Source organism: Haliaeetus leucocephalus, unplaced genomic scaffold (assembly GCF_000737465.1).
Source record: "Haliaeetus leucocephalus isolate CR32 unplaced genomic scaffold, Haliaeetus_leucocephalus-4.0 Scaffold536, whole genome shotgun sequence".
Lineage (NCBI taxonomy): Eukaryota > Metazoa > Chordata > Aves > Accipitriformes > Accipitridae > Haliaeetus > Haliaeetus leucocephalus.
Window position 1 is genome coordinate 7,544,331 of NW_010972972.1, and position 13,703 is coordinate 7,558,033.

General features: G+C 51.1%; 2 protein-coding genes across 4 annotated transcripts; both read right to left on the reverse strand.

The window, feature by feature from the left end:
- Nucleotides 1–413: 413 nt before the first annotated feature.
- LOC104837520 (hemoglobin subunit beta-like) lies at nt 414–1,870 on the reverse strand. Its single transcript, XM_010576711.1, has 3 exons — nt 1,742–1,870; nt 1,400–1,622; nt 414–651 (listed from the first exon to the last, which is right to left on the reverse strand). Exons 1-3 carry the CDS (start codon nt 1,831–1,833, stop codon nt 523–525), a joined length of 444 nt encoding a protein of 147 aa, XP_010575013.1. The 5' UTR covers nt 1,834–1,870; the 3' UTR covers nt 414–522.
- A 5,694-nt stretch (nt 1,871–7,564) lies between these two features.
- On the reverse strand, nt 7,565–10,535 carry LOC104837519 (hemoglobin subunit rho). Of its 3 annotated transcripts, XM_010576710.1 has the most exons (4): nt 10,508–10,535; nt 9,153–9,268; nt 8,811–9,033; nt 7,565–7,748 (listed from the first exon to the last, which is right to left on the reverse strand). In XM_010576710.1, exons 2-4 carry the CDS (start codon nt 9,242–9,244, stop codon nt 7,620–7,622), a joined length of 444 nt encoding a protein of 147 aa, XP_010575012.1. In that variant the 5' UTR covers nt 9,245–9,268; nt 10,508–10,535; the 3' UTR covers nt 7,565–7,619. The 3 variants fall into 3 exon arrangements, with proteins under 3 accessions (XP_010575012.1, XP_010575011.1, XP_010575010.1); XM_010576709.1 differs by lacking the exon at nt 10,508–10,535 and having other exon boundaries at nt 9,153–9,392; XM_010576708.1 differs by lacking the exon at nt 10,508–10,535 and having other exon boundaries at nt 7,619–7,748; nt 8,811–9,244.
- Between the last annotated feature and the right edge of the window lie 3,168 nt (nt 10,536–13,703).

Consider the following 13,703-nt stretch of genomic DNA (forward strand, 5'->3'; position numbering starts at 1 on the left):
TTTAGACAAAAAAACAACAAAAAAAGCATTTTTCCTTCCATGAAGGAAGTTACAAACAATGGACCTAGTCTCACTGCCACTTCTCCCACTGCACATTTTTGTACAAAGTTTTGTTCCACTTAATCTGTGAAAGACTTAAAACATTAAACCAAATGATGCAATGTGCATCAGTAACGAAGTTACCTGATGCCTCAAAAAAGCACTGGAGTATTTCTGTTTGCATTTTGTAGTGTGTTCATTTGGTTTTTGTCTTGAATGTTCCCCTGGATTCTCCAGCTTAGATGAGTCTCACTTGCATGAATTCATAGACAACACTGTTGCTCATGCTACCCCATGTGTGTGAGCGTCCCCTTCCTGTTCCCCAGCACCCCGGGGTGGCCCCCACCCCATTCCCACAGAGAGGCAGACACCTCTTCATGGCTGAAGTAGTTGGTGTTTATTTGGCAATTAAAGACCAGCAGAACCAGAGGATGTTTCCCTGTGAGCTGGGAGCATCTCCAGGCACAAAAGTTTGCGAGAGGCTCAGTGGTACTCGTGGGCCAGCGCGTGGGCCACCACACGGACCATCTTCTGCCAAGCGGACTGGCAGGCGGGGGTGAAGTCCTTGCCGAAGTGGCTGGCCAGGACGATGATGAGGATGTCACCCAGGAGCTGGCAATGGAGGGAGGAGAAGCCGTCAGCCCGGTGCTGCCCCCCACCTCCCTCCCCACCATCACACCACCCAGGTGTTCACACATGGACACCAGTTATTGGGGAATTCATTGCAAAGCAAGGAACAGATTTATCAAAGCCCCGTGCAGAGGACCGGGCTCCTTGCACAGCCTGCATCTCTGGCACTCACCAGGATGCCTGGATGTGCTGGATTCTACCCCCCAAACACATTCCTTTGCCTGCTGTGCAGTGTCCTCCCTCTGCTTCGACTGGGTTTATCCTTTCCTTTCATATGCTTACCCACCCTTGCTTTCTCTTGGCTCAGATCCCCTCCTTCTGCTGAAGTGGCTGTGTTTATTTTCTCTCCTGGCTTAACCACTCCATCATAGCCAGGCTTAGCTCTTCGCTCCAAACCCTGTCTCGGTTTCTTCCCTTCTGGTCTCTGGCTGCTCCAAGCCAATGTTGCTTGCTACCAGCACATATTCAACTCTGTGCTTCATCCCCATTGATCCCGCCTGCGTGGGTCTCTCCTCTCACAGATCCCAGCCCCACAACTCGTCTCTATTCTCCCCAAACATGCCTATTCACTCCCCCTTCCCCTCCACCACCGCTGCCCTCCACAGGCTCCCAGGCTCAGGCAGCCTCAGGGTTTCTCTCTAGGTCTCACTGACTGTCAGAGACCCCTAAAGCCCTCTCCAGAGAACAGAAACCTTTGCCCAGCTGAGGCTGGAGTCCAAGCACAGCTCACCCTGAAGTTCTCGGGGTCCACGTGCAGCTTGTCACAGTGGAGTTTGCTCAGCTGAGCAAAACTTTTCTTGATGTTGTCCAGGTTCTTCACAGCTTCCCCAAAGGAGGTGAGCACTTTCTTCCCATGGGCGCGGACCATGGGGTTGCCAAGGATGGCAGTGGGGCTGGAGAGGTTCCCGAAGGAAGCAAAGAACCTCTGGGTCCAGGGGTAGACGATCAGCAGCCTGAGGAGAGATGGAGGGGGGACACAAGCAGACACAGAGATGTTAATGATCCCCAATGCAATTACCACGGTTTCTCTACCCAGGGTGCAGCTGAGCAGACGCCCGGGAGCTGGACCTACCTGGCCAGGGCCTCAGCACCGCAGTCGGCCACATTGACCTTGCCCCAGAGGCCGGTGATGAGCTGCTTCTCTTCGGCTGTCCAGTGCACCATGGTGTCGAGCAAGAGGGTTTGCCTGGGGCTTCCCTGAACAATGATGAGGAAGTGGAGCCGAAGTCTGCCCCAGGGATTTTTATACACTAGTAACGGCTTGTCCTAATCTCAGTTCACGTAGCTATTGGTTGGGTTTGGGGAGGGAGCTGGGCTGCACAAGGAAAGATAGCAATTTTGGATCCTGTCCAAGGGGAAAAGAGGCCCTTTCCCCCCTCTGCCTTTGAGTGGACAAGCATCACCTCATACCCATGCACTTGTATTTGCAGCTGCAAGCGCAGGTGGAGCTGCCTGCACAGCTTCTCCCCAGCTGTGGGTTTCCAGCATTGCAGAGGTTGCCGGAGGCTGGGGCCTGAACACGCGCTGCAGACCCAAGAAGACAGGCAGTGACGTTCAAAGAGTTTGCAGTCTCCAGCTTGACCATGTTTTCAGACTCTTAATGGTGCATTAGTGCCCTGCACTCCTTGGATTCATCCTGAACAGCTCCAGGCATTATCCACCCCAGCTGGAAGGACCAGAGGCTTACTGGGAAAAAAAAGATTGAATGATCTTTCCCAAATCTAGGGCCCATGCTTTAAATGCAAGAGCCTCCTTTCTTGTCTGTCCTAGCAAAGAGCTTCAGAGTTGTCTATCATCATTGTCCATCATTGTTGTCCATGCTGTTCTGAGCCTAAGCTCTCCTGTTTCCCATCTCTAGTGCAATTCCCTATCATCAGGGAAAGTGGATCCACCTCGAAGTCACAACTCAGAGTTATGGGTCTCAAGAGCACGGTGTTATTCCTAGCCTTAGTCCTGTGAGGAGTACAAGCCAGACATGTCACCCAAGTGGACAGTCCCACCTGATGCCAGTTGGAATCTAGGACCAGGCTGTACTGTGCAAAACCCATCCAATGTTAATTTTATCTGCTGGCCCTCCAAGAAGAGGACAACACAGCACTTTATTTTAGATTTTGAATGCCTTGTTCCTGTATGGGGCTGATGACTGTCTCTTAGTCTAATAACTGGGTGGCTTTGGGGCACAGTTCTGAGCCTGGCCAAATCAGAAGTGGGGTGTACACCAAATAAAAGGCAGAACCAAACAGGCAACCATGCTTATTTTTTCAGACTGCTAGCAGAAATACGCAATAAAACCTTGTCTGCATGGCAAAAGGTTGATGGTTTTGCTGTATCAGGCACTACCACTGACAAATTCTTGAGTGCAGATACTGCTTATACTAGAAAAAAGAGTTCTTTTGATATACAGCATACCTCATACCCCAAAAGAAATAAGCTGTCCTGGCAAAGCAGCATTTCTACTGTTGGTAGAGCTGTCTTGATCAGATTGCTTCTTCACATAAAATAATTCAGCCCTAAGAAACAGCCTTGCAGGGATGATCTCTCACTGCGTGCAGAATGAGGTCTGTCCTCTTGTGTTCTTCTTGGCAACCATGTCTACAAATCTGAAGAGCACTATCTTGTCTCTTATCTGTGTGCTCCAAATAAAACTGTCAATAAGTTCTTCCAGCCTTAGCTCTGGTCAATACCATTACTCCCTGCAGTTACTATATCTTTGAAAGTGGTGACTGTTTTCCACCCTCCTACTTGACAGGGCATCTCGGTCCAAGGTGTTTCCTACTAACAGGGGAGGCTGTCAAAGAATAAAAGTATTCTTACTAGTATAATTTTGCAAACAGGGTCCTGATGCACTGTAGGATGCATTGATGCACTTAAAATCACGCAAGAAGCCTGCGATACAGTCAGGTACTGAGCTCTGCCTTCAGCTGTAATTGGTGACCTGACTTTAAACTAAATTCTCTAATTGCAACTCTAGTTCTGCTATGTACAAATTGGTTCATGCACATGCCCTCTCAGTTAATATGGACATAAGAAATGAGGAGGCTGTAACATCAGTAAATTGCTCTGTGGCCACAGCCTCCAGATGCACCATCCCACAAGGGCAGTTTCAAATGCCCATCCCAGGTGTGAGGTGAGATGCTAAACCAAAAGAAGAAACAAAGGATGAACAACTCCTGGGGCTTGCTGAGCTTCGCCTTATCTTTCGTTCCTTCTCCTTCAGCTCTGTCCCTCCCCAGCCTACACAGCTCCTCCTCGCTCACTGCTGTGGGCAGCAGCATCTCCCGATCAGAGAACATCATCCTGTCCTGGCAAGTGATTCCTTCAAAGTGCTTTTCACATCATCTCCAGCAATTGCATTAGTGCCACAGGCCAGTTATCAGCTGACAGGAGGAAAAAGCATGAGATTAAACTCCCTGTGAAAGACTTCCAGGGGCTTTTTAGTTTTAAGATTAGTCAGCCACAAAGACATTTTAAGGAAACCTGCTATGTTGGGCAGGCCCAGAGGCTGTTTACAACAGTCAGGCAGCAGTCCGTAACACCATCAGAGGCATGAGCTCACAGTCAAGCAGACACAGCCCTGAAGGTGCCTGCAGGGATGGCAGGGTGAGCTCGGCCAGGACGCCACGAGCATTCGCTGTATGCAGCCCTGTACGCTGGGAGACAGCAGAGAAGCACTTGGCAAAAAGCAAAGGCACGACATGCCAGACAGTCCCAGCCCTGTGCTCTGCTTGGGGCTTCTCCAGGGAATCCATCTACCTCATCCATTTTTATAAGGAAGAGTTCATTTTAAGTACATTTTAAAATCACCTGCTCTGTGGCTTGGGGGCAGAGGCCTGGCTGGCAATTTTTGGATGCTCAGAGCTCCCAGCACAGGGGTTGTCTGTTGAGGGGCTGTTTGGGGGCACAGGGTGGGAGGGGAAATGTTCATCATGATGGGCCAAATAGAGGCAGTTTCTGTAGCTTTTTTCCAGTTTGCAGATTCAAAAGGAGATCTCCTTTCCCCTAGTGTACCTACAGCAATACCTTGCAGCATGCTTATCCCCAGAAGGAAAACTAGGGGCCCTTTTGCTGACTGCCTGGCATGGATTTCACTATGCTCAGGACTCTTCCCTCAAGCATCCTTCCAGCCAGCTCTTCCCTTTGGTGTGGGTGGAAGATCTCCTAAGTCGTTCTTCATCTCTTGGTCCCACACTGGGCCATGCCCACTTCCATGGATGGCAACCTTCTTTTTTATAGATAAACCATCCCAATGATGGCAAAAGGCAGCTACAGTGACAGCCTTTCTGAAACAAGCAGAATTTATTGGTCACTCTGATTGCAGCAGGCAGTGTCCCATGCCAAGCTTTACCAGAGCCCTTATCAGCAGGAGTGGCAGCTGTACCCAGCCTCTGCTGCTCTGGATCCAGGCCAGCCTCTTCTGCCTCCTCCAAAACATGCCATTTTTTGTGTCTTAAAAGCCAGTAGGTCTCAAGGGTGTCTTTGTTCCTGCTTTATTTGCTGTGATCTTCCTTTCCCAGCTGAAGAGCCCTGTCCAGGCTCATCCCACTCTGTGCCAGCATCTCGTGGTATCCCAGCTGAGGACAGGAGCTCACTCATTCCCCCCTGTAGTGGAAGCAGCAGACAGCAAAATGGGAATGTGCGTCAGCCAGCCCTGCCTTGGTCAGGCTATGGAGGGCTGGAACCGCTTCAAAGGGACTCTGGGCTCCAAAAGGCTGTTTGCACCATGCAGAAATCCTGGGGCTCACAGCGAGCACCTGGGTCTCACTGAAATGGCGTAACAGAGGGTAAGGCAGAAGTCAGGTCCTGAACGCGAGCCAACTGCTAAGGACCAAGCTGATGGCTCACTGTCCTCTGGGCACTTCATGGCTCCCAGCCCTGCCCGAGCATCCCAGCCATCACTCCGCACCGCTGCTGCAGAAATGCTGCAATGGCCATTTTATCTCACGGCAAAACCCCAGCACTGCTTTTGCTCCCTGTCACTGTGCTGGTGAGGCTGGGCTCTCCTCCCCAAAGAGGACAGTCTGCACAGTGTGATGGCCTGGAAAAGCACATTTAATTCCTGCTTTCCCACCAGCTGCTGGAGGTGCTTCGGTCGAGCCACTTCCCTTGTGCTGCTCCATTCCCCGCCTGCAAAGGGAGGAGGCACTACTGACACCGCTCCTTCTGTGAAGAGCTGCTAGAGCTACCTGTGCAACACTGCTAGGACTAGGCAGTGTCATTTCAACACCAGGCTTGCCGTGGTGTTCATCTAGCCTGCATCCAGGGCTTGCCTCTAACCCGCCTTTGGGGTCAGATGGGCTGTTGGCGGTCATAACTTTGCTCTGGCTTCACACAAGAGCGGGGCAACTCTCACTTGGAAAGCCTGGCACACTGGCTCTGCAACACCAGCACCGCATCCTGCCCCTTGCCTATACCTCCAATTGCAGATTAAGGCCGACAGGACCATCCAGGTGCTGGCCATAGTGCACGGTCAGGAAGCAGAACGTGCTCCACATCACCACTGGGATGTGCCCATGGCACAGGGTGGGAGAGGAGGAACAGAATGATTAGGACATTCACAGACACTGGGGCAAAAACATATTGCTGAGGTTCAGGCAAGCGTTTGCTGGTTTGGGACCTAGAGGTATAACCACCTGAACAGACACAGTGTGTGCTGCTGGATGCACCCACAGTCATTTTGTTAATGTTATGTCTGCCTGTGCCTCAAGTGCAGGAGGCCTTTTCTGTTTGGTGACAACTTCCAAGGTTCTGAACTGTACTTTTGTGCTAACAGGAATGAGGTGCTGAGAACGGTCTTACCTCCTGAAATCATGCTGAAATGCCCATTGGCTGACTGAAAGGAAAATGACGTGCTGCAGGAAAGCTGGACTGGTTTCTGGAGTTTTTTTGTCTTTCTTTTCCCCCAGCCCAGGATGTTCTCGGCACTGCCAGCAGGGCTGGATCCCTTGCCTGTCAGGCAGGCTGTCTGTGTAGGATAGAGGGGTCATAAGTGCAAATCCCTGCTTTATCAGGAGAAAGGCAGAAAATTTATTACTAAATCAAGCAAATCAAGGATTTCATCATTCTGAGACACTGACATGTCTGTCCTCCTTGCATTTTAAGTTATTCCTGGAAAAGCATTGCTGAAACTGATGTGCTTACACAGAAACCTTCCATTCCAATGAAAATACATTCTTCTATTAAGCCAATCTGAATAAGAAAAAGCTCTGGTTGGTCCTGTTTAAAAGCTGCCCTCATCCCCTCCTCTGGGGATCATACGCATTTTCTTTTAGATATTGTATTCTGAATAAAATGCACAATAGTAATAGTAAGAGCATTTTCATTGCTGATTCAGAAAATGCTTTTGATCAACTTAAAAATACATCAGCACTAAAATATGAAGGGCCAAATTTCTATCTAATCTAAGCTGGCTTCAGTGAATCTCTACAAATTTATGTCCTTGCATGCATCACAGGTTGAGAGGTTTAGGGCCAGAGGGGCCCTTGCTTGCCCTGCAGCTTGGCCTGCTGCACAGAATAGGTCAGAAATCCCCCCCTCCCTGGTGATTTCAGCAAGCTCAGAGGTACTAGGTGGGCTGGGGCATGCCCATCGCTGGTTTAGAGGCCAGTATCCCCAGATGTCCCACCAGAGCTCCGAATGCAAGGGGCACCCCAGCATCACTTTGTGCGTGGAGGTCCAGGACCAGCCCCACGGGGCAGGCAGGAAAGGGCAGTAGTGAGCAGACTGATGCCTTTCGGAGGGAGCCAGGAAAAGTAGCCTCCCCTTTGGCCGGCCTGCCTGCTTTTCTGGAGCATGATGCTCCCAGCAGTCCGGAGCCCATCTTCCCCCTTTCATGCCCCTTGCTCCCTCCTTCCCACCCCACAGGCAGCCGCAGAGACACAGGAGCACACCACGTAGTCCAGAAAATGTGGGGGTTTTATTGACTGTTACAGACACATCTGCCTCCAGAGGGTTTAATGGTACTTGTAGGCTAGAGCATGGGCCACCACGCCGACCAGCTTCTGCCAAGTGGCCTGGCAGGCAGGGGTGAAGTCCTTGGTGAAGTGTGCGGCCAGCACGATGATGAGGATGTCTCCCAGGAGCTGGAGAGGAGAAGGAAGGAAATCAGGTCAGCACGGTGCTGAGCACCCTTTCACCCTACACAGGACCCAGGTGCTAGAGGGACCCCAGCTCTCTGGTGGGTCCTGGAGGCTGCAACCCAGGGAGGCTCTTTTAGCTGAATTCTCTGTGCAGGAAAATAGTCCTATGCTGACCATATGCACCAGTATCCACCTACTCTGCCTCTTCTTCTTCTCACACCTGCTTTTTCCTGCCTCTAGACTTTATTTCCAGACACTTTCTGTCCTTTTTTATATTTTTTTCTGTTGTGAAACTCAATGCCTACTTGAGCAGAGAGTTAGGGTGAGTGTGAGGTCTACCTGCTACATCACCAGGCTTATGGTTAAGTCAGGCTTAAACAAAGACGGAAACAGAGGCCATCAGCCACATCCAGCCCACTCAATCACTTCCAGCCTGAACTGCTCCCTCTCTTCACCCATAATGACTTCTCACCTCCCTGCACCCTGATCTCTTTTGCTTCATTCCCCTCCTGCTCCTCCCCCTCATCCGCTGACCTTGTCCCCATGCTCGGACCTGTCTTCTCTGTCTCTAATCCCAGTCTGCATCTCTTCCCATCAGTGTCCAGCCCCTGACCATCCCACACTTGCTTTTCACTCTCCTCCCTTGTCTGCCAGCATTGGAAAAAGGGGAGACAAAGTGGTCCCCATCCTTGGGGCCAGGAGGTGCCAGGGAGAGCTGCCCATGGCACCGACACAGCAGAACTTCCCTCCATGCTCTCCACCCTCAGCCCCACTTGGCTTCCCAGCATCTTCCTCCTGCTTTTCTCAAGGCATGCTGGCATGAGCCTCCAGGCTTTCAGGGCAACTCCCTATATTTGTCCCCAGACCCCTCACAGCCTGGAGCCTGGCATTTCCCTGGCATTATCAAATGCCCAACCTTCGCCTCTCCCCCAATTTCCATCCAAGCCAGCCCCTTTCTGTTTAGTAACTAAAATATGTGTTATTTGTGCTTGTTTGAAACCCTCCAGGCACTGAGATACTCTGCAGGATGGAGGGAGAGGTGGTCAAGCCCCAAGCACAGCTCACCCTGAAGTTCTCGGGGTCCACGTGCAGCTTCTCACAGTGCAGCTCGGACAGCTTGGCATAGGTCACCTTGAGGTTTTCCAGGTTCTTGATGGCTTCCCCGAAGGAGGTGAGCACTTTCTTCCCATGGGCGCGGACCTTGGGGTTGCCAATGATCGCAGTGGGGCTGGAGAGGTTCCCAAAGTTATCAAAGAACCTCTGGGTCCAGGGGTAGACAATCAGCAGCCTGAGGAGAGATGGAGGGGGGACACAAGCAGACACAGAGACGTTAATGCTCCCCAATGCAATTGCCACAGTTTCTCTACCCAGGGTGCAGCTGAGCAGACGCCCGGGAGCTGGACCTACCTGGCCAGGGCCTCGGCACCGCATTCCTCCACATTGATCTTGCTCCAGATGCTGGTGATGAGCTGCTTCTCTTCGGCTGACCAGTGCACCATGGTGGCAGGCGGCTTTGCTCAGAGCTGCAGGAGGACACAGACCCCGTAGCTGAGCTGCGGACCCCGCGGAGGCTTTTATCCGCTGCCGGCAGCTCCTCCCCGTCCTGCACTGTGGGGTCATTGGCTGGGGCCAGGGTGGGGGTCCCCACCAGCGGTGGGTCGGTCTGTCCATGGAGTGGTCAGTCTGCTGTGAGGTGTGGTCTTCGAGGAAAAAGCCCCGTGACTTGCTTAACAGGCAGGCTCAGGACACAATATCTCCCTCTCCTTCCTCCCGTGACTGCCTGCTCACCACAGGAGTGCCCATGCCCATGCCACCCAGTGCCCTGCAGCCTGCAGCAGGCACTGACCCATGTGCAAGGTGCTTTACAACAGTGGCTTCATGCCAGCGGCACCCAACCTTTTAGTCCTCTGCAGGATTTACAGGCTCTCTAAACTTGAGGGATATTTCTCTGAGGGGAGAGATGACCTGACTTAGGAGCTTAGGCACTTCACAGACCCTTCTGCATGGGAGCACACTCTTGGGGATGTTGAGTGCTGTTGCCCTTGTCCGCAGCTCTGCAGCTCTGGACACACAGACCAGCAGAGAAGTCCCTGCCTGTTTTCCCAAGCAGGCACCTTTCATCAGGCGAAAGTGTGGAAAACATCAGCCTGTCAGTCCAGTTCCTCCACACCTGAACCGTGTGCTGGACACCCACAGATATTCGCCCATGCTTGGTGTTAATGAAACAGAGATCACCTCCTCGTGCTCCAGGTTTCGAGGAATACCTGTGTGGGATGCCAGTGCCGGGACAGGCTGTGACTGGGGCCAGGCTCCTCTGCTCTTTTAACAAGGCAAGCACTTCACTGGCCTCTCCCTGATGAGAAATTAAATGCCTTGCACAAGGATAGCAGGACCTGCCATGTTACAACCAGACCAGCAACATCCATTTCTACCAGTTCAAGGTCTGACCAAAGGCTTTTTTTTGGCTCTGGGTGTCACTTTCCTGTTGAACTACACTGGTGTTTTCCTGTTTTTCAGCCTTCAGGTGAAGCTGTGCTCCTGTGCTCAGAAAGGCAAAGCCAGGATGCATGAGGTGTAAGGGCATCCTGACAAGACCGGGGACTTTGGGTCTGTCTGTAGGCAGTCTAGGAGGCTTCATCCAGACCTCTGAGCCATTCCAGTTACAGATCGATACTGGTCCATTGATCTCATCGAAGCCACACTGAGCAGTGGCACAAGCCCATCACTATGATCCAGTTGGGGTGGTTCACATCTGTACTCACGTTTCAGCTCCTTGCTGCAGGATCCTAGGAGGCATTATTCATTTTTTTAAATTTCTGAATCCCAGGCAAGGCCCACAGGCCCCTTTCAGCAGCAAGTGAGCCACCGGAGCAGTCTGATAACACAATGTGAAGCAGAGGCTGCTCAGTGCAGATAAATGTATCATGCAGGTGGCCAGCGCTTGCTTTAGTTCCTCACCTAAAGAGCAGACGCACAGTCACACGCCCTCTGTTCTTAAGGAGATCAGAAGACTTCAGAAGTTGTCAATTTTCAATAAGACAGGACTCAAAGAGTGAAATCAAATATGTGCAACCCTAAATTCAGAGGCAGATATTCCCATCATGTGAATCAGCCAGCCCATACAACTGAGCACGGAGCTTACCAAAACAGCTGTACGCTCAGCTGGGGGATGACAATAAATGACCTAGCATGGCCTTTCATTTATTACTTCTGTCATCCTGTAGTGTGCGTTTCCTGGCAGACCCACATTGAAAATAAAACCCAAGCTACATCTGGGTCTATTATTAGCAATGCATTTGCCTCATCTGCAATAGGAGTCTCATTTTCAGCTCTGCAAAGCTGAACTTTACAAAAGAAAAGATAATGATGCTTTTCTTCTACATTTGAACCAGCAGCCTGAAAAAGCTTGGGGAGGGGTGACAGAGAGCAGGAGGAGTGTGACGCTGGGACAAGCAGGACAACATCAAACACAGAGGCTTAGAAGACAGTATTAACTGCAGTATTACTATTAACAAGAATCTGTGGTTAATAAATGCTGTTTTTCTGGACTCTGCAGAAAAGCAGGCAGAGATGTGGCTTGCAGTGGGAAACCTCAGGTTCTGGTCCCATGCTTTGACCCATTCAGGGTCTGGTTTTGCTGGTGCAGTTGCAGAGGCAGGACCGCTTCCTCATGGGATGGTTAACGATGGTCACAAAGAGCCGAGGGGAAGGGGGAAGGCAGAGGAAAGAGAGGAAGAAGAGAGGCTGAAGTTATTCCAGCTCGTTTGGTGCTGCTTTTCTGTATTGATTCCTTTTAATGGCTTCTTTATATCCACAGTAATTCTTTAAACTCTTTAAATGCCATAGGATGGGCACTCATAGAGAAGGAATAATAGCAGGTGAATCAGCCAGCTAATTGGGTTAGGGTCACATCAGAGACTTGTATGCCTCTGGATGTGGAGTCTCCATAATAGCAATGACCTTTTACAGCCACTCTGGGCTGTAAATTCATATGTGACCTTCAGCCTTCTCCTACCCCACTGGTCCTTTTGGCTCTGTCTAGTCTAGCACTGGTGCCTTGATTTAACTTGAAGGCCAGAGCAAACTTCCCACCACCACACTGCTAATGCAGATACCTTGTAAAGGGTTGTTCCAGAAATGGTGCTTGGGGCAAAAGGGGACTTCAGGCTACTGTCCAGGTGAACCCCAAATTTGAGACCAGAGCAAAGCCTTAGCAAATGCTCACAGGCCATAAGAAAACTGGCAGAGCAGCTGCTCTGAACCTGCTCAGGACGTGGTCAATGACAAATTCAGAGCAATGCAGAGCAGCAGCAGGCTGGTCTGAATCACCATAATTTATACAACTTTCCCTGGCTGGGACTGTTTGGTCACTAGCCTGAACAGGAAAGCCAAGCAAAATTTCTGAAAATGCAATTTTTTCCTTAGGAGGGCAAGGAAGAATAGGAAAGACCACGAACAGAAGAGGTACAGGCGACTGTGGTGGAGGTTTGGAGCAGACTGGAGTTTTACAGCAAGCAGGCAGAGAGCTTGATGTCATTACAAGGAGAGTTTATCTAATTTAGCTGTGGCTCATCGCCCGAGGCACTCTGCTTTCAACACAAAGACATTTCAAAATGTTTCTGTGCCATAACAATAAACTAAGGGAAAATATAACTGCAGGTTAAATAAATGCCTCTCTGCCCCTAACATGGATGGCTAATTTCAGGACCCAGGTTTAACCCTTTGTACCCTTTAGGCCTGACTCCAAGAGGTGTGGAGCATCCCTTGGTCTGACTGCTCTGGCCTGAATTTCATGCCACATAATGACTGACTTAGCATGCAAGCAGGGGCCTCAGTGTTTTATTTGTGTTAGGGCCTTTTACTGTATTGCTTCAATTTTGTAGGAAATCTCCTGGGTCTGAAATTTGGGTCTCAGGTGACACTGTCTGGAGGTTGGGAGCTGGTTGCAACAGAAATGCACAGAGGACCTCCAGGGCGCAGTAGGAGATGTGACCTGTCCCTGTTCATACATCCCTGTCCCTATATCCCTGTAAAGGGATCCACCAGGACATACCCAGCCCTAAAGCCAGTCTAGTGTCATAGGCTATGGGGGCTTCAGAGCTGAGCGAAGTGAAGGGATGAGGGGCACAAGGTCAGGCGTATGAGCCAGGATATTCAGGGAAAAGCTAAAAATTTAATTAAACAGCTTCTGAGTTATCCCTCAACAAAATAACTATGGCAAAAGCAACTTTTTTATTCATGACGAGCTGTCTCCAAGACAGTCTCATTTAAGACAGTGTTTTTCCTGTCTATAACCGAGCTGGTGGTTTGCTCTTACCCCTCACTCTCGCTGGGGTTTTCATCTGCTCAGCACAAGAGGGACACGGGCTCCTGGCAAGAGGGTCCAACCTGTGACTTCCTACCAGAGCCTCTGCCCTGGGCTGCAAAATGAGCCCACGCGAGCTCTGGGCTGGAGGGGACACCCGCGTGGGACAGCTGGAGTGAGGGACATGGTGGGTGCAGCACTTCCCAGGGTGCAGAGGGGAAGAGCAATGGGGCAGGGGGTGAGGGACCCAGCTGGGGCTTTCCAGCTGTGACCAGGGATGTGATGAGTCTCCATCGCAAGCTTCGCTGCTGGACCGTGCTGCACCATTGCAGCACCACTTCTCCCTGCTCTGCCTTGCTTTGCCATGCTTGGGCTGGTGTAGCATCCCCGGCCGCAGCAATGTAGCATGACACCCAGCTATCAGCCTGACAGAGGCTGGTTGGGACCCCACCTCCCTGGCCATGCCCAGCTCCCCCTCTATCACCTGCGGGCAGCCCACTGCCGCCCACACCCTGCAAGCCCTGCACCAGATAGCTCTTCGCCACCCTCACTGCAACCCGAGATAAAAGCCAGCGCCCGGTTGTGCTCAAGATGTGACAGCCTGTTTTCTGCCCCTGGATTTAGCAGAAACGGGCTGCATTATTAGTGGGGCT

What these genes read in the sequence shown, in the direction of transcription:
- LOC104837519 (XM_010576708.1), bottom strand. Translation starts at nt 9,176, where the DNA reads ATGCGGTGCCGAGGCCCTGGCCAGGTAGGTCCAGCTCCCGGGCGTCTG. An exon ending in TGGACCCCGAGAACTTCAGG is followed by an intron (nt 7,749 to 8,810) that starts GTGAGCTGTGCT and finishes TCTCCTCTCCAG; the next exon opens with CTCCTGGGAGACATCCTCAT.
- LOC104837520 (XM_010576711.1), bottom strand. Translation starts at nt 1,833, where the DNA reads ATGGTGCACTGGACAGCCGAAGAGAAGCAGCTCATCACCGGCCTCTGG. An exon ending in GGTGCTGAGGCCCTGGCCAG is followed by an intron (nt 1,623 to 1,741) that starts GTAGGTCCAGCT and finishes ATCTCTCCTCAG; the next exon opens with GCTGCTGATCGTCTACCCCT. An exon ending in TGGACCCCGAGAACTTCAGG is followed by an intron (nt 652 to 1,399) that starts GTGAGCTGTGCT and finishes CTCCATTGCCAG; the next exon opens with CTCCTGGGTGACATCCTCAT.